This window comes from Pygoscelis adeliae, unplaced genomic scaffold (genome assembly GCF_000699105.1).
Source record: "Pygoscelis adeliae isolate BGI_AS28 unplaced genomic scaffold, ASM69910v1 Scaffold190, whole genome shotgun sequence".
NCBI classification, from domain to species: Eukaryota; Metazoa; Chordata; class Aves; order Sphenisciformes; family Spheniscidae; genus Pygoscelis; species Pygoscelis adeliae.
Window position 1 is genome coordinate 2,702,233 of NW_008823922.1, and position 26,907 is coordinate 2,729,139.

The 26,907-nt window shown below is 42.5% G+C and overlaps 1 protein-coding gene across 2 annotated transcripts in view; it reads left to right on the forward strand.

Annotated features, from left to right (window-relative positions):
* Positions 1-344: 344 nt before the first annotated feature.
* The window catches only part of MARCH8 (membrane-associated ring finger (C3HC4) 8, E3 ubiquitin protein ligase), a 77,400-nt gene continuing 50,837 nt past the window's right edge, over positions 345-26,907 (forward strand). Inside the window, exon 1 of one of the 2 annotated variants that reach the window (XM_009320441.1) lies at positions 345-525. In XM_009320441.1, coding sequence (XP_009318716.1) covers positions 430-525 — 96 coding nt within the window. In that variant the 5' untranslated portion in view covers positions 345-429. The remainder of the gene's footprint in view (positions 526-26,907) is intronic. The other variant, XM_009320433.1, reaches the window with a different exon arrangement.

The window sequence follows — 26,907 nt, forward strand, 5'->3', positions numbered from 1 at the left end:
GCTGTCTGCACCTCCGGGTAGTCTGTTCCCGCTGCTCTTCCTCCTCCTCCCTATTCACGCAGGCTGGAGCGTGATCCCTGCCCTCTGGCCCAGCTCTCAGACCACTTTCAGAACTGGTTGATTATTTATTTATTCATTTGCATAAATTGTGCTCTGACCTGTCTAGTTCTAGCTCTTTAAAACTCCTGTGTCTTTTCTCACCCAGCCAGTGCACCAAACTCTCTCCTGTTCGGAATCCAGAGAGAAAATAAGAAGTACACCTTGGTCCAATTGATGGCTTAGCTTTGGTTTAGAAATAATTGCATTTCAAGCTACTTTAACATCATCTAATATTTTTATTTTTTAGGTGCAAGGCCTGACAATGGCACCGAATGAGCGCTGCCTTCAAGCCTCCTTCCTGTAAATGATAGGACCAAACAAGGCGGTGTGATGAACATGCCACTGCATCAAATCTCTGTCATTCCGGCTCAGGATGTTACCTCTTCCAGAGTCTCCAGGAGCAAGACCAAAGAAAAAGAGGAACAGGTACTGTCAGATATGCTTGATTTTCACAGGAAGTTATCTAAATACAAAATGATAGGGGTTATCAAATAAGACCTGATTCTGTTCCAAAACCCCAACTCCTTGCATGGCTGCTGCTTTTAGTGAAGATAAATGTTACCAAATTATCTCTTTATTCTCACATTTGCTATTTTAAAGCAGCTGGCTGCAAAATTCTAGACGTTGTTGAGTGACTTCTGCAAAATCCAAGCTACAACCTTGTATTTTTGCATAAGAATTCAAGGCAGATAGGGTTTTTGGATGATGGCTCTAGTACTGTTGTCACGGAAGCTGTTACAGGTGTATTTTACCTTTCTAAAAGAAAAATAGTATGGGGTGTGAACCCCTATATGCAGCCATGCATCCTGTTTTCCTTTGCTCTTGGCAGCATCTAGTAGCCGTGTTGTGGTTCGTATTGACTGGAATATCACAAGGAAGGAAATATACACCCATATGTATACTTCCATATGTATACTTACTCTGCTGTTTTCTGGAGGTATGATTTGTATTCTTAACTTGGGAGCATGTGTGTGAATGGAATAATTTTGAGATTCAGAATGCAAAAATATCAGAAATATCTAATGATTATAAGTGTAGTAGAATCTAATTAATAGGCTACTTAATAATTTTTAATAGCATACTGTGTCTAGTCTTCACGTGTCAACCTTATTTACCCCTGGACTGCGTCTCTGATCGAACGCAAAGACCTTAGTGTGCATCATGCGTTAGTGTACACTGTACTGCATGGAATTTCACATTATCTGTCAGTTCCACAGAAACCTCTTTGTGGTTTTTTAGGTTTACACTAGCATAAAATCAGGTCAAGAGAACGTTCACATTATGGTACAACTGCAGGGCTTGTTTTGTGGACTGCTCAGGTGTGGTTAATTCTGAGGAGATCTAGGGTGATACTGATTACAGATAGGGCGTAGCTTAAGTGTAAGTGGCTGGAAAGGCACTGTCATGTTACAGAAAGGGATTCGCTAAGACTAACTTTGGGTGGGGTAAAAGGAGTCGCTTCTGATGTGTTAGGATCACCTGCCCTGACTACCCTTCTCACCTGTCAGCTATCCAAATTGCACCTACAAAAGTCACCGGTGAGTCAGTAAAAATAAATTGTCCCATTGTTGTTTTTTGGCGTCTTCTCCTTAGTAACATCTTAAAATGGATTCTAGCCCTTCAGATTCTTAAACCAGTAATTAATTAGGCTGGCACGCTGCTGCTTTTGGTTGCCAGGACTAGGCAAGAAGTTGTCTTCACAGATGAGGTGCTCTAAATCCATGAAGCACCTTGTCTCAGGAGCCTGCTGGAATCTCTCACTTCCCACCTGTCGCCATCTGGGCAGCTCTCTAGGTAAGAGGGCTTTGCTGTTTCTTCCCTTCGGTCCCCTCCCATACAGAAAAACTGCATGTGCTGAGAGAGAGTGAAACAGCCCCTCTGCCAAACACAGGGCAGTGCTGTGAACTGACTACCCTCCCCTGGGGTGATGGGGATTAGGAGGCCGATCAGATCGAAACAACTTGTGGCAACTCTGACCGTGCAATGAGCCCAGAAGTGGGAGTCCCAAGTCTCCTTCTAAACCTGTTCTTCATTTCTGACACAGCGACTTCAGTGTTAACAAATCTCCCCTGTGTTTCCTTCATGGTAACTAGTTGAAGTGTTGATTATTGTTTCCGTTGCCAGGCTGCTATTGTACTTTCATGCCTTGGGACATTTGAAGCGGAACAGAATGTTTATCTAAATATGTGCAATATTGCAGAGGAAATAATGGGGACTGGGACTATGCAAGCAATAAATTAGGCTAACCTGGAAACACTTTGTGTTTCCCAAGTCTTGTCCTTCTTGTCTCCATAAGCATATTCATTCATCCCTGCAGTGTCCTGTGTTCTGCCAAAACCACAGCTGGAACAGCTGGAGCACCGGGTGAACTGCCTGCCATCCTTGATGCGCAGCTGTACTGACACTGCGGCTGCTCCCCTGCCCAGGAGCCACAGCCTGGCCCCTGTGCGCTCCTCCCCACTCCTGCAAGCTGCGTTGCTTCTGGTGTTAACCTTTAATGCTGGATCTAACGAATGAGCTGGAGGGCAGTCAAGTTGTTAATGTGCTGACTTTGACCAATCCAGTTAAATTTTCGTATTGCATCAGTTAGGACTTTCAAGGCTACTTGCTAGTCAGAGTCCCTGTCAACCCTTGGGTGCAATCAGGACCCGCTGGTCATGACTGTGAGTTTTGCTTATATTTGAAGTATACAGTAAAGGGGAGATAGGATGCAAGAGAAAGAAATTGTAGATTATCGCTGCCTTATTTGTAATCACTTCAAAATGCCTGTTTTCTGTTTGAGAAAGAGCAAGATAAAGAATAGCATGCGGAGCGAGCATGATCCTGTGTTGAGCAAATCTGCTGAGCAGTTGTAGATGGTTTTTGTGCCCTAGCTAACATATTCTGTACAAGAGAAGGACACTAGGTAAAACTGAGAAAGAAGGCATTTGCATTTCAGTTTTGCCACTTCAGTACGAAGTCAGTGAAACTGCAGTACTTTCGTATTTCAGTTGCGTAACTTTCCATTACAGAGCTCAAAGTTATTTCTTCGTGTTGTGGATGGCCTAGGCACAATTCTCATGGATTTCTGCAAACACATAAAACAGTTTTTCTGGAGCAAGTGCAACATTTCACAGTTTGATTGAAGTGCCATGATTTTCTTACCTTACCTTTACTATGTAATAGAAACACTCCTTACCTTTTTTGTGTAGGAACAACAGTAAGCACCTCAGACAAATGTGTACACTGTGGTCTTAAAATGTTTTGAGTTGTACAAAGCCACTTGCTAGTCTGAACAAAATCAAACAAACCCCAAACCGCAATCAAAACCAATATTACTGCTTCAAAGATAAATATGTAGGTTTGCTTTGTAATACCAGGCTATGTTCTTAGACCAAGTGCATTGCCAGGTGTGTGCTTTGTAGATTGAGCAGGCTCATGTACGTATCTCCCCTATTTATTACCAAGCTCTGGCGAAAGCCAAGGTGAATAAAAGGTGGAGTGTCAGCTAGCAGATGAAATTTTGGGTTGCTTTTGTTCTTGCTATTTCAACCTTTGGCTTGTCTGTACCTGCATCCTGCATTGTAAGAAGTCCTTCAGAGGAAAGGCTCAAGAAGCACAGCGGCGGAAAATGAAGTACCAGCGTGCCTAGAGAGGGAACTTTGCCAGTCTGTGAAAAATCAGTGTTTGTCCTATTCCCCAGAAGGAAGATGCTTTATATCCTGTTCTCTTATCTTTTGTGATTATGGATGTGTTTAATTATCCACATTTGTAGTAGAGGTGCAGAGGAAAAATTCTCAAGCTGAACAGTTCGTATCTCTTACTATTTCTTCTCTTTCATGCTTCTGGTCAAGATGTAGCTCTTGTATTTCAGCCTAAGGCTTGACTGGTTTTAGTAATAGTTTTCCTTGCTACAAGAGCAAGGTTTCTGGGCTAATGATTTGTGACTAACAGTGAAGAACAGCAAGAAATCCTTACCATCTTTATCATTGCAATCCAGTTTCTCAAGTGGGGTGATCTGTAGTCCCTAGGCATGCCTCATGGCAGATTAGCATGTAGATTCAATACCTGTGGAAGTCTGGGGCAAAAGAAGAGGTGGTAAAAGGCAAAGCTCCTGCCTGCCATTTCTGTTTTAAGTCCTCAGTGATATGTATAAACAGCAGAGCCTGGTAGATTCTGATTCAGTTTAGTGTAATTTTCAAGATTTGAAATAGTTGAAAACTGTGGCTAACGGGAGTCTCTCATGGAACTTTGTCCATTTCCCCAGTAAAAATGGGGAAGGTCATAAAGGGATTATTACTCGTGCATTTAACTCAGATGAACTGTTAGCTTTAAGGGCTATTAATAACCATCATTAGCTTCTTACTTATCCTTCACCAGGAATAGCTTCATACTTACCTGATTTAAGGGAGAGTCACTCTAGTGTTTGTGAGATGCTACAACCCCCCCTGCCCCTGTTTGGTGGGTAACGTGCTGGCAGCGATGTTTTCTAACGTATCCAAAAGCTAGCAGCTCTCAGGGTTTGGACTGGAAATGAGGAACCGATGCTGGCATGTGGTTGAGGTGTTGCTCTGGTTTTGTTTTGTTACAGCATTGCCTATTTGAGGGCTTTGTGCCTCACTTGCTGAACCAGACTGATGTGTACCACAAGTTCTTAGTAAACATTACTGCAGTGAGTGAAGCTCCCTGAGCAATAGCTTTTACACTGCTCTTTTAAAAATGTGTGAGTAACTTCACAACCGTGGCTTCGTGTGCTATGATCTCTGCAGATCTCATAAGCAGATCAGGGATGGACGGGATCAGTGTTTGAATGAGAGATCATGAGATGTTGGTGCAAGTCATTTTGGGTGCGCAGTACTCTTTTCTTCTCAATGGCCTGGACCTGGGAAGCAATACTGAGTTGTCATCAAAGATCATGTAGCATTTATCCCAGAAGCAGATAAATGTTGTAGTCAAATTTAAACTTGCTAATTCCACTTCATCAACCGTAACTTCCTTCTGTCCTCTGCTCTAGAGGAACTGTCTTTGTCTTCCAAGTGCTGTGTAGTATTACTGGCTGCTATGTGCTCAGCAGAGATGCTACGGTCATCTCAAACATCTCCAGGTGCTTCTCAAAGCTGTCATCTTGGAGATACCACGACTACCTAATTTGTCTGGATGAAATTATGGTGAGAAGTACATTGTGCTGCATCTTGCTAAATTTCTTCTGCCTTCTTCATGATCTCTTGCATCCTGTAACAGGAAAGGCACTATGGCCTATTGATTCAAATAAGCCCTATCTTACTGGAAAAGCAGGATTACTTGAAGAAGAAAAAAAAAAGCAATAGATGCATTTGCAAGAATTGTTAGTCATAGATCAGTAGCACAATACAAAGTTGCATGCTTTACATTATTGAATCCAGCGTGACACTTTGAGAGCTATTATATTGTTTTTGAGGTACAGAAGCAGTCTGTGACCTTTTTCATTCACTTTTTGTGAATGTGGGCTCAGGCTGGCTGACCTTGATCCAAATACTCAGGCATTTGTAAGGCTCTGTGTGTGTGTTTTGGTTTTGCTTGCCCATTGAACCAAATCATTCCTTAAGCAGTCAGACCGCAAATCCTTTGAGAATTTCACCCTTTATGATTTTTATACTGAGATTTTTGTGTTTATCTGTAGCTATGTAGTATCTTAACACTGTGCCTGATATTCTTTATTAAATTGGCTTTATATAGAAACTGGTTAACTATTGAAGAATTTTTGTCTGAGTATCCTTTAACTCTTCTGTGGGAAGCAGAATACGTCTCTTGCTGTACTGCTCATAGGCTTAGCCTCAAAGTGGGAATTGCAAAGTCCTTTCCTGACAATTCAAACCTTGGCTTTTACTTAGCATGTTTTTCAATGGATCATAAAGCATTTCTCATAAAAAGTTGATTTCACACTTCCCACTTTTTAAAAAGTAGCAATTAGACAATTTTTTGACAGAGCAGACAACCTGTGACAGAAGCACCCCTGAAGAGCCGCAGTGAAAATGCTTTCGTTTCTGCAGGCTGGGAGCAGGTAGGAGTATTTCCTAGACCTCGTCATTTGAGAGTACGCCAGATGACTGGGATGGTTGTAACATCCTTCTGAATTGTATCCCTGCAGTGATGCTGTCGTGCTGAGAGCGTGGTACTTCCATGGCTGATTTCTATTCTAAAGCAGACATTTTAGTACATGTCTGTGTAGGAGCAGGTGCCTGAATGTACTCTTACTCTGATTACCTTTAGCAGGTAAACAGTCTAGTGAGGAGCACTAAGTAAATAGGAAAATTGCTTGAGAAACTGCTTCACGCCAAATGCCTCTTTTCTCCACGGGTGCATTTGTACATGCTTGAACACCACCCTGCTTGTGATCTCTCCTTTTGGTTATTAGGAGAGTTGTTCTTGTGCTTGTCAAGACGACTTAACTGTTACTTGCATCAAACTCTTCCTGGGCATAGCACTTTGCAGTTGCTGTTGGGTACCCCTGCGAACACGCTCTCACGGGGCATTGCCTATCTTACTCCTATAAACGTCTTGGCATCTGGTGGTGGTGTGAAAGCCTGAGGTGCTCCTTCTGCCTTTGCCTCCCTGCCTTCTCCCCATGGGCAGTTGCCACCATTCCCGCCCCTTGCCAGCTTCAGGGCTTTCTTCTTCTCTCCCATGTGTTCCTGGCAAGAGCACCGCTAATGTCCCCTTCTGCGTGGTACCTGGAGAGCCGGCAAGAAGCGCACAGAGTGCAGCCAGGCCTGGATTAAACCCGTGGAATTTGGGATTTGTTTGTCTCTTACTGCCCTGCTAGACGGTGTTGGGCAAGTCCCTTAGGTGCCTGCGCTATTCTTCCTCCCATCTGTCAAAGAGGGCTAGCACTGCTGACTAGGCTTGTTTGTAAAGGGCTTCAGGTCTATGGATAAAAGCTGGGCAGCTGGAAGTGTTTGTCACTAGATGCTTTGAGATGACTGCTTTGCCAGAGTCCTGCTCTGCAGCCGGTTCTGCTGAGCTGGCCCAAAGCTCTGCTGCAGAACGTGGTGGGCACGGGGTGCGTGGAGAGCGGAGGGGTCTTCCTCCTGCAGGTAGGCATTGCTTGATCTCGGTCGTGGTGAACGTGCAAAATGCTGTGACCTGCCCAAATTCTGTTCTTTTTGTGTTTGTGTGCAGGATGGGAAGCTGGTCCTCTCAAGCCCTGCTCTTGGAAGCTAGAGCATGCTGCTTCCCAGCAAACCCCTGGTGAAGGGGGGAGAGGAGGCAGGAAGCGGGAGGGAGGGGATGGGATGGGAGGAAGGGAGCTGCTCCCACTCGAGCAGTCCTAACAAAAAAAAGTCGGATCACGCCGTTTGATTCTGCATTGTGTTTGTCTTGGAGTGTGTACAGCATGTGTGTGTGAGGAAAGGAGCAGATGGCTTCTGAGTGGAGATGAATTGCGAAAGGCAAACTGCGGGAAGTGGTTTCTGAAAGGGATTTGAAGGAGGAGAAAACCCTTTCTTTTAAAAATTCAGTAAACATTACAAAAACTAACAGCAGTTGATACAGCAGCAGAGGGTTTTTTTATGTAGCAATGCTTCAGAGAAGCAGCTTTGGAAGTTTCAGGTTTTGCTGTTTGCTTGTAATCAGACTCATTTATATACGATCTCTGTTTTGATTTTGTCTGCTTATTGCATGTGAACTCCTTGTTTTTGTGTCTCAAGACCAGAAACTTACAGTTAATTATTATAATCTGTAGCTGTTGCATTAACCTGAATCCTTAAACCACCTCTCTGATATTAACACAATCTTGGTCTAGCTTTCACTAGCAGTTCAGTTGAACAAGCTGAGCATCATTCTTAGAAAAATACGGTTTTATAAAAGAAGTGCTGGTGTTTAATAATGTGATAGCCAAGTATGTTTTGGTGGTGGTGTTTTGCAGGTCTGTTGATGTTTCTGGTGTCTGTTAATGTGCAACAGCTTTCCATAAAGGGAGCCCTGGATCTGAGCTCATGAACTTAGAGTTTACATTTTTTCTTCCCTGGCAAAAGCATGCTTGCTTGTTTGCTTTCTAATGAGAACTGTGTGTCAGCCGTGATCCCATAGTGAGTTGTATATGCATATAAATATCTGTGTCAGTACAGAGTGCCTCCAAAATCATCACAGCTCCACAAAGACGTGGTTCAAGGTCCTACGCATACTTTGCAGTGATTTTCATCATCCAGTGGTTATACTGTTTCTTTAAAGTGATGCTGTCAGGTTCCTGCAAACTGATTTTTAAAGTTCTTTGATCATTAAAGGTAATTTCTGTAAATGAGAGACACCAGAAGTACAGGTTTTTTTCTCCATACAGGATGTTTTGCCTTATGCATTGATGCATAGTGTGTGACTTTGTTGGTTTGCTCTTTCAGACAGGTGTGTTTCTTTACCTGGTGAAATACTTAAAGTAGGTTGCGGTTTGGGTTGTTTTGGGCTTTTTTTGGTTTTGTTTAGGGTTTTTTTTGAGAGAAGAACAAAGACTAACAATTCTGCCAGGGAGGTATGCTGTGGTGTAGCACCCTTAAAGTACTTGAACTTCAGAGTTTTTAAAACTGTGTCTAGCTTTCAAGTTGCTGATTTTCCCTTTAAACCCTGTACCCAAGTGGTTTAAAATCGTAACTTCTGAGAAGTTATATATAGCCTTAGATTTGCACCCCTGAACTTAGGTGATTCTGCTTGGCATTTACGCTATTTATGAAGAATTCTTGATGGGGGCATGGCGAAGTTATTCTTTAGAAATTGCTCCTCCATGCTTTGCTGAAATCTAAGCTCTTAGGAGTACAGCCTTCTGAGTCAATAGTCCTCACACCTAGAAACAAAATCCACCTTTGGGATCCATTCAGCTTCTCTTGGTCCCAGAAGTGATGGTCTCGCATCTGCTACTAAACATGTTTCTCTTTGGTAGCAGACTTGCTCCTGTTTTAGGAAGTTGCTTATGGATATTTTTCATGACAGCCACAAGTCAAAGCACGCTTTTATTACTGAGCAATCCCAAATGTGTGTTCTTTGAGGTCAGTGGCTGAAATTGAGAATTTAATTTTCTAGGAGTCAAGAACTGAATTTTATCATAGAATCGTAGAATAGTTTGGGTTGGAAGGGACCTCTAAGGGTCATCTAGTCCAACCCCCCTGCCGTGGGCAGGGACATCTTCAACCAGATCAGGTTGCTCAGAGCCCCATCCAACCTGACCTTGAATGTTTCCAGGGATGGGGCATCCACCACCTCTCTGGGCAACCTGTTCCAGTGTTTCACCACTCTCAGTGTAAAAAATTTCTTCCTTGTATCTAGTCTAAATCTACCCCCCTTTAGTTTAAAGCCATTCCCCCTTGTCCTGTCGCAACAGGCCCTGCTAAAAAGCTTGCTACCATCTTTTTTAGAAGCCCCCTTTAAGTACTGAAAGGCTGCAATAAGGTCTCCCCAAAGCTTTCTCTTCTCTAGGCTGAACAACCCCAACTCTCTCAGCCTTTCTTCACAGGAGAGGTGTTCCATCCCCCGATCATTTCTGTGACCCTCCTGTGGACCCGCTCCAACAGGTCCGTGTCTTATGCTGAGGGCTCCAGAGCTGGACGCAGTACTCCAGGTGGGGTCTCACCAGAGCAGAGTAGAGGGGCAGAATCACCTCCCTCGACCTGCTGGCCACGCTGCTTTTGATGCAGCCCGGGATACAATTGGCCTTCTGGGCTGCGAGCGCACATTGCTGGCTCATGTCCAGCTTTTCATCCCCCAGTACCCCCAAGTGCTTCTCAGCAGGGCTGCTCTCAATCCCTTCATGCCCCAGCCTGTACTGATACCGGGGGTTGCCCCGACCCAGGTGCAGGACCTTGCACTTGGCCTTGTTGAACCTCATGAGGTTCACACAGGCCCACTTCTCGAGCTTGTCCAGGTCCCTCTGGATGGCATCTCGTCCCTCTGGTGTGTCAACCGCACCACTCAGCTTGGTGTCATCTGCAAACTTGCTGAGGGTGCACTCAATCCCACTGTCTATGTCATTGATGAAGATATTAACCAGTACCAGTCCCAATACGGACCCCTGTGGGACACCACTCGTCACCAATCTCCATCTGGACATTGAGCCGTTGACCACTACCCTCTGGATGCGACCACCTAACCAATTCCTCACCCACTGGACAGTCCACCCATCAAATCCATAGCTCTCCAGTTTAGAGAGAAGGATATTGTGGGGAACCGTGTATTTTGACATCTTCAAAGATAAAGGGAAGAATGGGATCACCTATTTGTGGATGTTTAAGTTTATTTACAACACAATTCTCTCTTAGTGTAAATAAGCACTACTTTGATGTTGATGCAAATGAGTAAAAGTGGCCTGTTTATAATTTTTTCATATGCTTGAATGTAGACTGCATCTGATTCCTTGTGGACCTGACAACAGATGCCTGCGTGGGTCAGGGAGAGGATTGTCCTCACGTCTGCAGTATTTGGCTTCACCTCTGTGCTGTGTGCTCCCACCGTCTTCTTTAAGGGTGGAGCATCTATGGTGTTCCTGGAGGCAGGAGTCTGGGACCGTGTCACTAAACGCTCTGCAAGCACACTATGCACCTGTCAGCGTAGCTGCAAGTGTGCATGTTTAGCACAGGTATTCATATACTCAGATTCTGTGAGTGTGGAAGTTTTTTGTATAGTTTTAACATTAGAACATTTTCAGTAGTAAGTTTGTATCTTATGCTTAGGTTTTTCAGGGACCTTATAGTAAAGAAATGGGACATATAGCTAAATTTTTTGTGTAACCTACTTGAGTCTGTAACAAAGCTGGATTTGGAGATGCAGATTTCCAGTGTGCCTTACTGCCTTGAAGGATAATTGCATTTCATACTCTTAAGTATACTTATACCTTGGAAAATCACTACTCTAGATCTCGCAGACATAGAATTATTTATGGCTATTTATCTCCAAAAAATCAATCAGATTTTTTTCTGACTCTCAAGTCAAATTCACTCTCTCTGTTAACTGGAACTAATGTGTGGTTGTGTTCATTTAGTTAAGTATATTGTATTTAATATCTCAATGAACCTGTGGGGTTTTCGGAGGAATTTTTGGCTCCATTTTTATTTTTATAGTACACTCTAAATTGCTTTAGGTGTGAAAAATTACTTGCTGCTTGATATTCTTCAATTAGCTTATAAGCAGACATTTGTAGTTGTTACCTGTTCTTGACTCATGCACTTCCAATGTAAGATGAAACCTTAGAGATCTACAATATCTTCATATAAAAGCCAAAAGACTTCTTTTGCCTTTGCTGTCACCTTCAAGCTCATTCTTCAAGGAAAAAAAAAAAGGGAAAAGTGTATATGTTCTGTTCCTTATTTAATGGCTCTTTAGCACATTGTTTGTGCCAAATGTTTTTTCTTTAGCTTATATGTTGTAACATTGGAAAGTATATCATCCAGTCTACAGAGCATAGGACCGAGAGTTGTCTTTTGGTTGTGATTCTGTTGTGCTTTTGCAACCCCCTCTCCCCCGTATCACATTCTTCTTACGAACAGAGAGATCTTGTAAATGGGGAGGAAAGTATCAGAACTATGTGTTTCTTACTAGTCTTTCAAATCATTCATTCTTCTGATTACAGGTTTAACTTTTACTGCAGGTTTATACATTACTAGCAATTGTCTTCATGCAGGGTTGTCTGTGTAAGATACTCACAGATTTAATAGACATTTTGATCTTTCCACATAGGAAACAGGTTTGTGTGGCACGTCAGCTAATTTCAGTCATCGTTACTATATTTATGTAGGGTTGTTTGTAACAGTACTGTGTTTACCCTTCATCCCAACCTTCTTGGACAAGCTTTGGTATGCCCAGGAAGTTAGGCAACAGTATATAACCACATAATTAAATACCTTCACCCACACACACACAATTTATCCAAGAGATTGTCTACCGCTCCAGGATGTACCAAATTTCTTTCCCAGCCTGGAGGTTAAGACCGACAGTAGAAATTTGGAGTGAAGAGGCACGTGATGCCTCCCTGCGAGCCGGGATTATCCCGTTACTGCATAAGGCAGTACTTCCCAGCACCATTGGTGTTGACACTGAGTGGGAGCCCCTCCTGGGAGTCCCTGCCTTCCTCCGCCACCAGCGTCCAGCCGTGTGTGTGCCACTCAACATCTTCTGGCTCTGCCTCTCCAGCTCGCGTGCTGGCAGCCACCGCTTTAACTACTTCATGCTTCAGTTCCTTTGTCTACACGGTTGTATCGGGAGGATTGTTCACGTTAGCTGACATGTGTAACGGGCTTGAGATTCGCAGACAAAGATACAAAGAGCAGTGGCTGTTGTTAGTAGATAGGAAACTTGCAGAACATATGAGGTGGAATAAATCCTTGAGATGCTATTCTTAGTTCAAGTGCGCTTTTCAACGTGTAGTCTCCCAGTTACAGCGGTGAACTAGTAGATGTTGAGGGATGAGTTGTGAATGCTGCACAGCCATGACGGTAGATCAAAAGAGAGGTGACCTCAACCAGCAAGGCCAGGCTAGGAGCCGTTTCAGCAACAGATGTAGTAGGCTTGAGTGTACAGGGAAGTGAGAACCCAAAATAAATATTAGAATCACCCCAGTACACATGAGATCATGGCTCCTGAGGATGCTGATTAGTTGGCTGTAGTTCCTATAAGTGTGATTAAAGCGGACCTGATTCATGAGGCTGGTGAAGAAACGAGTGCGGAAAGGAGAGGTTGTGTGCGGTAGAAGCATGTACGCTGATAGGCATGGACTTTTTTCCTTGAACTTATGTTAGTCATGGAAATCTTTTGCAACAAAGCAGTTGATCTTTCTTCTGCTAGTGGAGCTTTGTATTAGCCATTTAATTAATCAATTAGTTTCTGTAGAGCTGTCAAAAATGGACATTAAAAGCTTGCCCATGTTATACCGCAGATCTGTGCGGAGGCAGGTTATTCTTTGAACAAGGATTTTCTGAGCCAATATACTATCCTTTCTTCTGTACTTTGTCACTAGGAAGACGATAAATGAGTTAGAAGAACGACATCCCACGCTGTCCCTTCTCATTTTCATGCTATTTCAAGACAGCTTTTCAGCCAGTACCAGGACTCATTTCAGAGGTGGCTCCCAAGTTTGAGCTATTGTGAAGCATCTCCCATGCTAGATTTGTGCTTCCCTGTGTGGGGATGTTAACCTCTCTTAAACAGAGAAAAAGATCCTTGCTAGAAACAAGAGGAAGATCTCTGCTTATCTTCTAGCATTTGGGGAGTGGTTGTATGCAACGGAAAGTTGTAGTTCCATAGTTCAATACTGTCTTTCCAGGGCAGATGCCAGACAAGTCCTCTGAGGCCCTGCAGGGATAGATGTCACACAAGAGAAGTTGTGTCCTATCACCTCTGCAGTGTATGTTGATGCCAGACTTTACCATACAGCCCATGGAAATGACTAGTCTGCAATACTTTTTTTTTTTTCTTCTTTAGCTTTTCTTTTCTCTTCCTATCCTACATTTTAAATCACACAACCACATGTTGATCGGAATTATGGATCGGCATCAAATTCGTAGAAGAAGTATGAGATTATCCTTTTCCTAGGATTTGGAGAGAGGAGCCTAAAAAAGATGGTTTTAAAAGTTTATAGGGGCTGCTTCTGGCTTTTTTGAATACCAACTAATCAATTGATTTTTATTTTTCTTTTAAAGTAGTCAAGGAACAGCCTTTCAATACACATTGGTAGCTTTTCCTGAATGGAAAGTTCAGAACAGGAAATGTTTTAGTCAGCTTTGACTGGATGCACAAACCCCACGACAGTTGTAAAGCTTTTTCTGGCAATCATCTGCCTGCCTATTTCCAGTAAGTATTCCTAAGCAGTGGATGGCAGAGGAGGTGGTTTCTGGATTGTTCAGTTTGGAACAACACCGTACATTTCCCTCAGCAAATGGCTTACGTGATATTTTTTGGCTTCAGTTTTTATGCATAACAACAGTGAAAACATTTGATTGATCCCAGAGAATAGAAAGAGTTGTTTGTTGGGTTTTTTTTCCACGCGGTCCTCTTTAGTTACGTTTACTGTAATGCAGATGGCTAAAAGCACATTATTTGGGTAAAGATTGCAGGGCAGGCTTGTATGCAACCAAGTGAAACATTCACTAGTTTTTGCATCTTAATTTCTCTGAGCTGGTTAACGTAACAGCAGTTAAACAGCTTCATTCTGCATGAAATGCTGCAGCGTGACTTCCCCTTTGGCTGCCGACAAGCATCAAGTACTCCAGAGATGCTGGAGTTACTAAAACATCCGCAGGCAGAAATGTGGAAGTGACCCCTAAATAGGATGCTTCTGTTTTCAGACACCAAGGTTAGGACATTTGGGAAAAGGGAAGCACAGCTGCTGTGTACCTGTAAACTTTAAACCACAGCTATCTTAAGTTAAGCACTTAAAAGGGAAGCACTAGGGTACTTGATGGAAACATTTGCAAATTAGAGCCACTGGGTACTGCCAGTGTTAATTTGTGCTTAAACTAATATAAGATACTCTTTCCCCTTACAGCTGGAAACAGAACTGGACTGGTTCTCTTCTGTGATTAATATGAAAACCTTGACTGTTGGGATTATATTGCTTCAAATCACCAAGTAAAAAAATCTGTATCATCATACAATGATAAGGTTCCTGTGGAAGAGGGAAAGGCATGTTGGAGCACACATTAAAAAAGAAAAAAGGCAGCTATTTTGGATGTGATTTTTTAATATGCAAAGCAGAACATAGCAATCTAAAATAAAAATGTTCATGTATTTCTAGGCATTGGTAATAAAGGGCTGATTGTCGTCTTGACTGAAGTCTGTAGCATAAAAGCAGCACCTCCCACTCCCAAACCCTTTCCCATTAGTCTGGTTGAGAATGGCGTGGTTTATTTTAATGACTCCTTTGAAGTTTGTGATGTTGAAGGCCAGCAGGGATGGTCACATCTGACTTGTTAACGACCTGTGTTACAGGGGTAACTAGATGCAAGGTACACTGAGCCTATAACTCATGGTATTTGGAAGAAGCACTTCAGCCTCCAGCTTTGACTTGAAGATGAAGGGTAAATCTTCTATTATTTGACTTGGTAGCTTGTTTCCATGCCAACCACCAGTTTACAGAAACCACACCCAACTTGTATTTTTTTTATTTTTTAATTCTGAGTTTTTTCTGGCTTCAGCTCCCAGCTGCTGGTTGTTGGTGCCTCTTTCTCCAATAATTGAAACAGGCTCTTAAATTGTGCTCTTGGACCCATCAGTGTGTTACAAACAAGTTAGGTCACTCTATAGATAAGCTTACAGATAATATTCTTGAATCTCTCCCAGTAGGGTGTTTCCTAGAGCCTTGAAAATGTTTGGGGGGAGTGAGGGATTGAAAGAGATCCTTTTCAGCCCCCTCTCTTTCTGTTTGAAAAGAAAGATTGGGACATTGGAAGTGCAAATGTGTTAATTACAAGGCAAGCTATGCTGCTCTTGCTTTTAGGGTTTTGTTATTGTTGCAGTTGATGTCCTGCCTCAGTTCTCCAGCACCTACCTTGGCAGTGCTGGATTTCAGAGGGAAAACTGATCTCTACTTGCTATAATGCAGGGGTAAACGGCATTGATCCTGTCCTCAAACCCTATTCAGGTTCTCATCTCCAGTTGTCACTTCACTGCGACTTCCTAAATCCTTTTCTGTACTCCTGCTTTATAGGCTGAAGCCAGTATAACTTGCAGTTACAGTCTGTGTCACTTTGATTTGGTGAAAGTAAAACACAGTTTGAGTTCATTTCCCCCCTCCCCCCCCCAAATCAATTTCAGATGCTCAGTGTCTGTGAAGTGACTATAAGCCTCATCCTTTTTACCACCCTGCTAAGCTTTGTGTCACCTGTAAATGTAACTGGCAGCGACTTTCCTATGTTTTTTTTAAAATTCATTTCCAGATGATTATTGAAAATATTGACTAATGCCTGGCTTAGCACTGATCTTGTGGAACTAGCAGGAATATCTTCATTTGATTCTCTGTTGACAAGGCCAGCTTCAGATCTGTCAGGAGTCAGGTCTTCACCATTTAACATGTCTTCTATCGCTATCGCTTCTTCCATTTTTAGGTGGAGAAATTTGGGAAAAGAAATAAAAGGGAATGCTCCACGATATCAGACATAGTAAAGGTGGGAGTTTTGGTGAGCTAAAACAGACTACTAGGGAATTGTTAATAGGAGACAGTAGGCTGGCAAAAAAAGACAACAGATGGGGCGAGCATGTCTGCAGCAAGACGGCGCTTTCTCCCAGTTGTATCCTGAGCTTAGCTGGTCTGAGGGATGTTTCTTCTGCAAGAGTTAGCAGGGAGTGGGTAGCGTGCCTGGGTATTAGGGCCTTCTTTTGCGCTGTTTGTTCTGTGTGTCTTGGAGCCTGAATAAATAATGCCGTTTTGAAGGATGCTTTTTAATGGTTACTAGAATGAGGTGACTGAAGTATAGGAGCTTGCAGTTTCCATGGGAAACTGGGCCTTTCCCATTAACGTGGCTGGGAGCAAGCAGGAACTCAGAGACACAACCTGCGTGGTTGGGCTGCGTTGTCCCCCCTCAGAGCTTCGGTTCCTGCTGGATCATGTCCATGCCATGCTGTTTTGTTCTATTTTTTCCCCCTTATCTATAAACCTCTGTTTCTGTTTGAATGTAGGTACAGCGGAGAGCACGAAGCACTGCTGTTGCTCGTAGGTTTTTGAGCATTTTCAAGTCCCCCCAGTCCACCCAGTCTCACGCCGAGTAGGACTGGTGGCAGCTGCTTATCTCCTGAAAGCATTCCCAGTTTTAGCCTCTGCCCGGCCCGCTGCTTTGCCTCCAAACTGCCAGGAATCCTCTGGCTGCCCCCAAGAGAGATCAGTGATATGTACTGAATGTGCTAGACGTCATCTCCAGATCCAAATACTTGCTTTCAAGAATTCCGATACATTGGTCTAACTGTTTGAGCAACTTGGTTGGTTTCAGTCTGACCTTTGCAACACAAGCCCACCTGTAAAGCAGCAGCTAGCAGGTAGCTAATCATTACGAGAGCCCTGCAGTTCCTTAAAGGCTTCTCTTTGACCTCTACCTATCTCTGGCGCTAGAACTACTCATTTAAAGAACTACTTTAAACGTGCCATCCTCCAGTACCTCATCCAGCAAAACCCAGATGTGTTTCCTCCAGCCCCCTCTGAAACGCACTCCCATGATTTATCCTCTTCCAGCAAATGTCCGCTGTGGTCTCTCCACTCCTGCATCCACCACCAGCAATTCGGCCGCAGGCTCTGGTGCCCCCATGCCGTCTGTCCCCAAGGGTGACGTGGGGGTAACCAACTGGGATACAATAAGTGGATCGTTGAAGTCCTTCTTTAAGACTGACTTCCGTCCTGCTGCCTGTAGTAAACCTAGCCAAGGCACACACAAGTGTCAGTGGATTACAGAGTGAAGGAAGGCAGACGAGATCAACCCATTTTTATGGCCCTGCTGTTTTTCAGTTCAGACATTAAGACAGAAATAACTGTAAAGTCTGAGGTTCTGGTTCATAACCAGAATTTTTTTGGGGTGTTTAATGCAGAGCCCTGACCCCCATGTCTGTTGCATCCTTTCTGGTGAATTCTTCTTGTGCAATATTTAGGTGGGTTTTATCTGTCGTGAGTTTTGAATCTGATCTTTTTCTTTCTTTCTTTTTTTTTTTTTTGGAGGAACTTCTGAGGAGGCTCTTATAGTTCCTCTTCATAACAAAGTTCTGGTTTTTACTTTTTTTCTTAGATTTCTCAAATGTTTGTGAAAGTGTCTTAACTAGTTCCTGCATGTGCAGTTTTGTTGGGGAGAATTTGTATGCAATCCACTATTCTGAACTCAGCCGTATTTTTCTGAGGCCAAAAAGCAGAACAAAGAGCCAAAACTGTAGATGTGAGGGGAAATAAAACCATTTAGGAAGCTCAATATGCCCATTAGTTGCTTGGCCTTTTCATTTCGTGTTCAGTCACCCAATTTTCTCTAGTCTGAAGTGCTTTTTGTAGATTTGGTTTGGGTGGGTCTTTTTCGGCAATCAATCTTTTAATTCTTTTTGTAAAAATTTTTCAGGCCACACTGTTATACCCCGCTCTTGTTTTGTAGGTGCATTAGTGACACCCACAGTACTTGGGTGAGCACCATTATATTGCTTTGCAGCATTGTGAATTTACTGTTGCAGTGATAAGTATTTGAATTAGGCACAGGCAGCAGCCAAAAGTCAGCTCGTACCCGCAGATACTGCTGTCCTTCTGCCTATTCCATGGAAGCATGGGATGTTATATGATATTTGTTAGCGCTCGGTAGAGAGTTTGGATACTGGTGCTAGTTTCATTAAAAATAGATATAAAATCCTCACTTCTTTTTTCCACTGTGGAATCCACGTAGGCTCGGAGAAACATCTGCTGGATCAAAGTCTGTTGGCTCCTTCACTGTGTTCCTGATTGCTGAAACTCCCTCCAGCCTTGTTTGTTTGGAAAAAGTCTGGTGTAACATTGGATCTGCGCAGCCTGCAGCGTTTCACAAGCCAGAGGGGAAGCAGTGCAGCGCTTGCACAAGCATGATTATGCGAATTCACAGATAGGAAACACTGCTCCGCATTTGACGTCTCCTTATCCTGTCTTTCCCCCATTACACTTGTGCCATCCAAACTGGTTCTTCCTTCCCTCCACCCTCCTCCGGGGTTAGACCTGGGAAACGTCCGTCAGCTGTTCCCAGGCAGTACCGACAGATGGTTGCAAACGAGGCGCTTGGGCACACAGAAACTTGGGAGATAATATAACAAGCTAAAAATGTGAGATAAATTGTCCCAGGATCATGACTGTTCTTTCCTAACCTGTGGCTAGGGAGGACCATAAATGCTCATCCCACTGAGGGTGTGTCTGCCGCTTGAGGTGCGCTGCAGAGAAACGCCCCGCTTTACTATCGTTATTTTACTGATCAGGGGATAGATAATCTTTTTGTACTGCAGGCTTCAATTCAGAATAGTTGGGGGTTTTTTTCACCCAGACATCAAAGAAGTTCTGACTGGCAGCTCGGAAATTTGTCTAAGGTCTGAAAGGAGGATTTATAGGAAATGACCAGATGGTCTACTAGAGAATTTCCCCAGGAGGTTGCAGTTATTTAAAAATGGGAGAAACGAAATAGACTGTACAAAATTTGACTGTAAAATTAACTGGCCAGCCAGTAGCTAAATACTTAACCAAAATGATTCAGCTTGGCCCCTAGCATAAGCATGTAATGAAGTGATGTGTCTGTGAGCTGACGCCGCGCACATTATTTCAAGTTTCACCTAATAAGTGCGCATGAATGAAAGATGATTTTGCTGTGCAGAGTTCTTGCTGTGGTGAGGCCTCTCCTGCATCTCCTCCTTTCACAGTGGCAACATGATTGTTCAGGCATGCAGGAGAATGCTACAAAATGCTGTTCATTTTAAGTGAAATATAAAGCTGTTCAGCAAAACTCCTGTAATTTTTTAACTGCTCTTTTTAGCCTCATAAACATAAGAATTAACATACTGGTTAAATTCCAACATTTGATTAAATAATCAAATATTTAATATTTGAGGGAAAAAAACAACCAAATTGCTTTATTTTGGGGATGCAAAACTCAGGAGTATGTTAACCCTAAGTAGTCAAAAATCTGTTTTTAGATTTTTAGAAATCGCACTCCCACGATTGGGACACTCAACTGACAATTGAGTTGTTTGCCACGTGGCTTTTAGACCTTCAGTATCCGTGTTTCCAATGTGGTGGTGGGGTTTTTTTCTGAAGCTGTGATACATGGAAATTGGGGGATTTGTGTATGGGTGGGTGTTTTCAAATGGGCAATCAGATTTTTAGTGCAAATCCCATCATTTCAGATGCTAAGGTCTTAAGAAACACAAGCTTTGTACGCTGCATTAGATCAACGGATGGATTCAGAAACCAATTGAGTTCATCATTCTTTAAAAAGTTAGGAAAACGCTTTTTTTTTTTATTTAAATCCCTATGAAAGACCCTTTTTAGAAGGCAGACAGGCTTTAATTCTCTCATGTTCTGTTTCAAATTGAATACCCAACAGGGAGAACTATCTGAAATAATAAAAAGCATTTAATACTCTCATGCTCATCTGTTTGTGTTCTGGTTTGCTTCTCCCAGAAACTTACTTGTAACACCTGGTGTCATGGGAGTAGTCCCGTGGGCCATGTGCAGACATAGTTCTGCTGAGAGTCCATTGGTGTAACACTGGTGCAGAATGTAATTAAACTGGATTTCTCTTGCAGCTTGCTGTGTTTGCATAATTCTTCATAATGGTAGTAATACACCTATTGAATTTAGAAATCAACCTTCATAACCTTTGACCTAACCTCCTGAAGTACTAAGAGGAAGAGGGTAAATGTCCAAAGGGCTATGTGAAATTCTTAACTGAGACTAGGTACGTACTTCCCTGTATACAAAGCCTTACAAATGAGTGTTTACGGCAGATTTTCCCCCTCCCCTCCAGTGATTCATTTCTATTAGCCTCAGAATTAGAGCCTCTGGGAAAAAAAAATCTCAGAATTCAACACTATCTTCCAGGTATTAAAGATATTAAAAAAAAACCAAACAAACCTGGAGAGTGAATTCATGGCAGTGCAGTTGCCCAGGGTGAGCTAAGGCAGAAATTTTGTTTGTGAAGTGCTTGTTCGCACTAGTCCCATATAAACCAAAACCAGGCACCGCTCTGAGGGTGTGCAAGAGTCTTGCAAGGCTGACAAGGAGAGTGAAGAGTATTCTGTTGTTTAACCAAAGCTCATCTGGTATGAAAATACTGAGAGGCGAGTTCTGAACCCTGCCATTGATAGAGCTAATCTTGCAGCTTATTATTTACTATTTGCTGGGGTTTCTGAAATTGTCAGTTGTATAGAAATGAACATAACATACCCTGTTTCAAAACTATTAAGTGTGTTGCACTCTAAATGATGAATTTCAGATGTGTAATCTGCTACTGTTTGTTTATAGTGGAATCTGAGTATGCGGTATGATTGTTTCCTCTAACAAGGTGTAGTCCGTTTGGCTTCCTTTGCAGAAACAAAAGATCTCTCTATAAAGTAGTCCTCCTGCATCTGTCATGTTCAGCCCAATTGCTTATCGTGTAGTTTACGGGGTACGAGGCTGGGTTTATGCAGAGCCCCTGCCTTCTGACTTTGGGCAGCCCTGCTAATTCTCTGGAAGCTTCTTGGTTCCCATTTTTAAAATCGTCATGGAGGAGCTGGAGGAAGACATTAAGGCCCCAGTTTTTAAATGTTAAGAACCTTTGCTCCTTGAGGTTTATCCATAGAATATTGATAAGTGCAGTATTTTCATAGCTTTTGTTACGGATCTGATAATATTTGTGTTGATTTGATTTTTGTATTGGACTTATCCTTTTTAAAAAGAAATATTCAGTCTGGGGGGAGGGAGAAAGAGTGAGTTATGCAGAGCGCTCGGGATATGGGGCCGGCTGTGGTGGGTGAGACGAAAGGTCCACCTAGCTCAGGGTGTTGTCCTTGACCATGAGTGAGAGAGAGAATATGAGAAGCAAAGTATGTACAGAGTGGTCCTGGCCACAAGATTTGTACCATGTAATTTTGTGGTAAAACTGAATTTGGAATGGGGTGCAGTCATCTGAAAACCTCAGTTTAAAAGTGAACGTGGCAGGGAACTGATGAGGGTGAGAAGATGGAGTTGGTCTGGAAAAAAGTGCAGCTGAAGGGAAAGGAAATCCTCTCCTCTGCCTTGTGGTGTGTATAGCATTCCCAGGGTCTGGGGTGTCCCAGGGAAAGCATGACAATAAATGCAACTGTCTGGATAATGTCATCTGGAGAGTCCTAAGGTTAGCTTTGATCCTTGCAGGAGGATCACCTGTAGCAGAGGTGAAAGAGGAGTCCTTCGAAAGTAACAACCAGTCATGACCGAGCACTAAGTGACTCTAATGTGTTGAATATCCCTTTCTCTTTGGTCTCTCTCTGTTGTCTTCACCTTTTATCTCTCATTGTCTGCTAAGTCACCTGAGGGGCGGGTAGAAAGCGGGGACCGTCTCTGAGTTTTGATGTGACCTGAGAAATGCGACCTCAGAGTTGTCTAGAGTGTTATGTTACGCCCAAACTGAAGAGCCACGGTTCAGGATTTAGGAAGCTGCACTGGGGTTCAGGATTTAGGAAGCTGCACTGGGGTTCAGGATTTAGGAAGCTGCACTCTCTCTCTCTCTCACCGTCCATGATCCATTAAAGCCACGTTTCCTTCACAGGAAACTAACGGCTTGTGAGAGCCTTGTCGGTTGTGTTTGGATGGCTGTGTCACTTGGATTGCAGCAGGTAACTGATAAAGGGATGCCAAATAATTTGTGGTGTATCTAACAACGAAATCAAAGCAAAACAATTCTGAGAAGTAGAACTGAATCCGCAAGTGGCATGTATTGACATTTGCCTATTGCAGTAATTGCACTTGCAAATAAAGTACTTGCAAATTAGTCCTGTGTTTGTTCACTCTTTGGAAGAATATCTGAAAGTAAATGATTTTTGTAGTTAGCTTGCAAAGTTCTGCTGACATAGCGGAATTTATTGCTCAAGAGAAGAAACATGTGAATTTATCCCCCATATTCTTCCCCCCACTAAGTTCTAAGCAATCTCTTTTCTCTGTGAACAGTCAACTGAACTTGCCAGCTACAGCAAGCATATTTTTTTTTCCCACCTTCTTTGTGCTGTATTATTTTCTGGTCTGTCACATTCTTTCTCTGTCTTCAGAGAAAAGGTGAACACTCTGTCTTCAGGTGTTCATACAGCTTCTCTTGCATCACAGCCCTTAAGAATAAGAAAAATTAATTACTAAGCAACTGAATTTACTAGTATTGTGTAGTCCAGAGATACGGCTCTGTGCTTATCATGCTTTCTTTGACTTCTAGCTGCACAGACTTTTATCTTAAAAAAAAAAAAATCACCAAATCTATTGGTTTGACTAATGAGTAGCGGAAAGAAAATTGATCTGGGAGGGGCTCCAGATACCAGGAGGGGCTCCTCCTTGCTCTTTGGACACTGGGAGAATTTTTATGCTTCATAGCACAAGAATTGCTAGGGATTGCTTTCAGGAAGGAGGGAGAGGTGGACATCAGCTGCTGCAAGGAATGGAGCGTGTTCATAGGAGCTCTCATGCATTATTCATCACAAGCTCTTTTTGCTGGGATCAGCTGGAGGAAATAGTTAGTCTAGTTTGAACTACACTGGCATTGTATTTAGGGGGCTTAAGCAAGCCCAGGCAAGTACAGCACCAACTCTTCATCTGCAGGCAAATGTAGGGCAGTCAGCAGCTCTGCTTACACAGCTTCGTCTCTTGAGTCTGGATAACGGGAGTCATGCAACCAGGGGAAGCTACACTGAGGATACACACATGCATTCATGCTGGAAAATGAAGCTTCAGGTAGGAGAATGCCTTGTCAGCAGAGTATCTTGGCTTTACGGTTCATTGTAGGGATGCTGTTAAGCCCTGCAAAATAATTGTGTACGTCAGGGCAGCCTGTCAAGAGAGGCTGCTGTAGAAGCTCCTCATTAGAGTGCTACATGAACGATCCCTTTTAGTGTGATACTTTGTTCAGTTCTAATTGTGAAGCTGCCTTTTCTTTTTTTTTTTAAGCACCTTTCCTTCATTGACGCTAACATTCTTCTGAAGGTGCTGGGGATTAAAAGCAGAGAGACAACTTGCTGGTTCTTGGAAATTTTGGGGGTTGTTTTTATTTAAGCTGGCTTTTTAATTGTATTGGTATGAGCACTTTTATTTGGGGGGAGGTAACTATAAGAGATTCTGTTAAAACACAGCTGGGTGTGATAAGCCTTAAGCTCCAATTGTGTCCTTTCAGAGCGTGTGCATTTGAACGGCTGCAGTATTTACTACTTTTTTTTTTTTAAATTTTCCAAATAGGATGCTTGTAAATTGGGGCTTCTGTTCTCAAAAGCTTGTCTGTATTTTCTAATGTTATCAGTTGTTCTAAAAGAAATCTATATTCCTTCTCTGTACAAGCTTTGTATATTTAAATCATCAGAGCTCGAGCAACACTGTTAGTTCAGTTTTAGACAAAGAAGGGGATTTTGCAAAACCTTATGGAACAATGACAAAGGGTCTTTGTTCTGTTCTGTGAGCGTTATTTGCTGTGTAATGTGGGGGTTTGTGCACGTGTGAGAGAGGGAGGTATACAAACACATAATCTCATTTGGCAAGAATGTTCAAATGTTATTTGCTTTGTGTGTCTTAAGTATGTATGCTGCTTCTGGCTGCTAACCGCACTGGCGCGCGTGTGTCCCGCCTGCCTGCCTTCCCTGGCGGGGGGGGGGTGTTTCGGTTTGGGGAGGATTTTACTTATTTATTTATTTAGACAGGCTGCTAAAACGGCCAAAGTAGAAAGTGCAAAAATCAAGATTCCCTGCTAGACAACTAGGACAAAACGGTGCTTTGCTGTGCAGACAAGTTGTTTTCTTTTCGAAACGATAGCTTGAAGTCCAAGCCAGGGTTTAGTAAATAAGCATTACTGGTGGAAGCAGAAATTGTCAGCTTCATGTGAAATCCCCCAGGAGGAGATTAATGATCATGTGCTTTTGGTGAAGCTTAAATGTACGCTGCCTGCCAGTATGTTGTCTTCCAAGATGACTTGATCACCTAAATAGAATTTGCATGTACACAAGAATATGCTATTTAGTGACATTTCTTTTTTCCTTTTGTTAACAATTGGGAGTGACAATATTTTGTCACACACATTATCAGCCTGTGACTTTGGGGGGGGGGGACGACACATCAGTACTTTTGGGAGTCCTAAATAACTTGAAACATTGACTTAAAAATTTAAAAAGCTCGTTTTGACTTCATATGTTAAAGTTCTGGAAATTTATATGCTGTACACGCAGCGAGAATTTATCTGCTACTTGAATTTTGCACATGCTTTGCGGATGCTTCAATATTTGTCGTGAGAGAGAGAGGTGACAGTCTAATACTCTTTTACAACAGATTGTGTGACCTTTCAGTGCATAAGATCCTTGTTTCATGAAAGCTTGCTAGCAGGATTCTTTATCTGATTTTATTAGACTTGTGAGGTCCCATGCATTCAGTTACTTGATTGAAGTCAGTGGAATTAAGAGATGGATTTGGGATTATGTGATTTTAAACTTTAACTCTTTTTTTTTTAACATTAAAGTGTATTTTGCTGCTTCACTACTCAGTTACACCTGGAGTCCAGAGTTGTGTTGTCTAGTCATCAAGGTGTAAAGGGAAGGAAGAGTTATTTCTGCACTTGCCTGTTTAATGTACTGGGCTAATGTGTTGATAGTTTAAAACGAAGTTTTCTAAAAGCATCTCTGTGTTGTTGTTTTTCAACTATCCACATTCAGATTTTGTTTGTACTCAGCCCCCCCTGCCACCCACTCAGCTGATTTTTTTTTATTTTTTTTTTTTTAATAATCAAATAAGATTTAATACTGTAGCACAAAACAGCAATTACAGCCTTATTGGCACAGAGAGGACTCAAGCGCTTATGTTCACGTCCGGCTTAAACCAATTTGGGCCCAGATAAGAGTGTCATCTTTGATGTGCCATCTGAAAGTTCTGAGGCTTATGCCCATGCTTCAGAAATTCCTCAAAATCCTCATGCAGCTGAGGCTGAGGGACCTGGATGGACTATGATACTGTAGATCGTAAAATCTCACTCTTGGGGGAGAGGAGTTTTATTCCAGTGTTTACATTTTATATTATTACTAATAATAAAATAAGGAACTTTCACATGTCAGGGAAATGTTCTGGATCAAAATATCTACAAAAGTTCCCAAAGATTTGCTCCTTCAGCTAAGAGTGAGTGAGGAAAATATTTGGACTGAACAGAGCACTTCAGGCATTACTTACAGATGCAGTAAGGTGAGAGTTTGCACTGAACAACAAAAAAAACCAGCTAATGAATAAGGGGGAAAAAAGGGCACAAATCCAATTTTTGGTTATTTTTCTGTAGATCACTGTGAAGAGCTGGAATCGGACCAGAACGGGAAACGTGATACTCTGTGTTCAGAGTGTGGCAGGGAGCCGGAATGAGACTTATTTGATAAAACTCCTTACCAGTTTTATCTCCTATCTCAGTGTCTCTTTGTAATGGACTAGGAAGGTTCCTAATGATAGAGTCAGAAATACAATTAAAATGTTAAGTATCTGGCAGCAGCAAGAAATGACGCAAACTGAAATAAAGAGTATGCTTATGTTGGTATTAAAGAAATGAATGGAAGAGGAGTTATTAGCTAGTTCTGTGATACAAAGGCAGCTTCGTATTGTAACAACATTTAAATGAAATGGTTGCAGCTGTGATGTCCTTGGGAAAAGTAGTAAAAAACAGGGAAGGCTAAGCATGGTGGCCTCTATGTAGGACCTATCAAGCAGGAGATACTTCAGGGTTTTTTTATTTCTCACTGACAAGGAATTTTAAAGGTAGGTCTATGGTGAGAGCAGATCTAAGTTTGTGTTTGTGGGTTTTTTATAAAAAAAAAATAACTGAAGAATAAGTTTAGATTGAAGATCAATTTTTCAGTAGTGCAAAATGAACGTATTTTCAGTCCATGGCCTTCTGCCACTAAGCTGTCTTCCAGAAGGCTTAATGGTGGGCAGTATTCTGGTGCCACGGTGGGGCCGGAATCAAATTGCTTGTGACGACAAATGATGTAAAATTGAGTTGGAGCGTGTATTACTGTGCGTTCATGATGTCAGTTTTGTAGCCTGCCCTCCCCCATCCAGCCTTTTCTCAGTGTCAGCCAGCTTCCTTATGGTTTTGCCGCTGTCCCTTGCGCCAGAGCGGGGTGGCCCTCTGCCTCCCCTCCTTTGCCAGCAGAGGGGAGGGACAGTGTCTGGCTCCC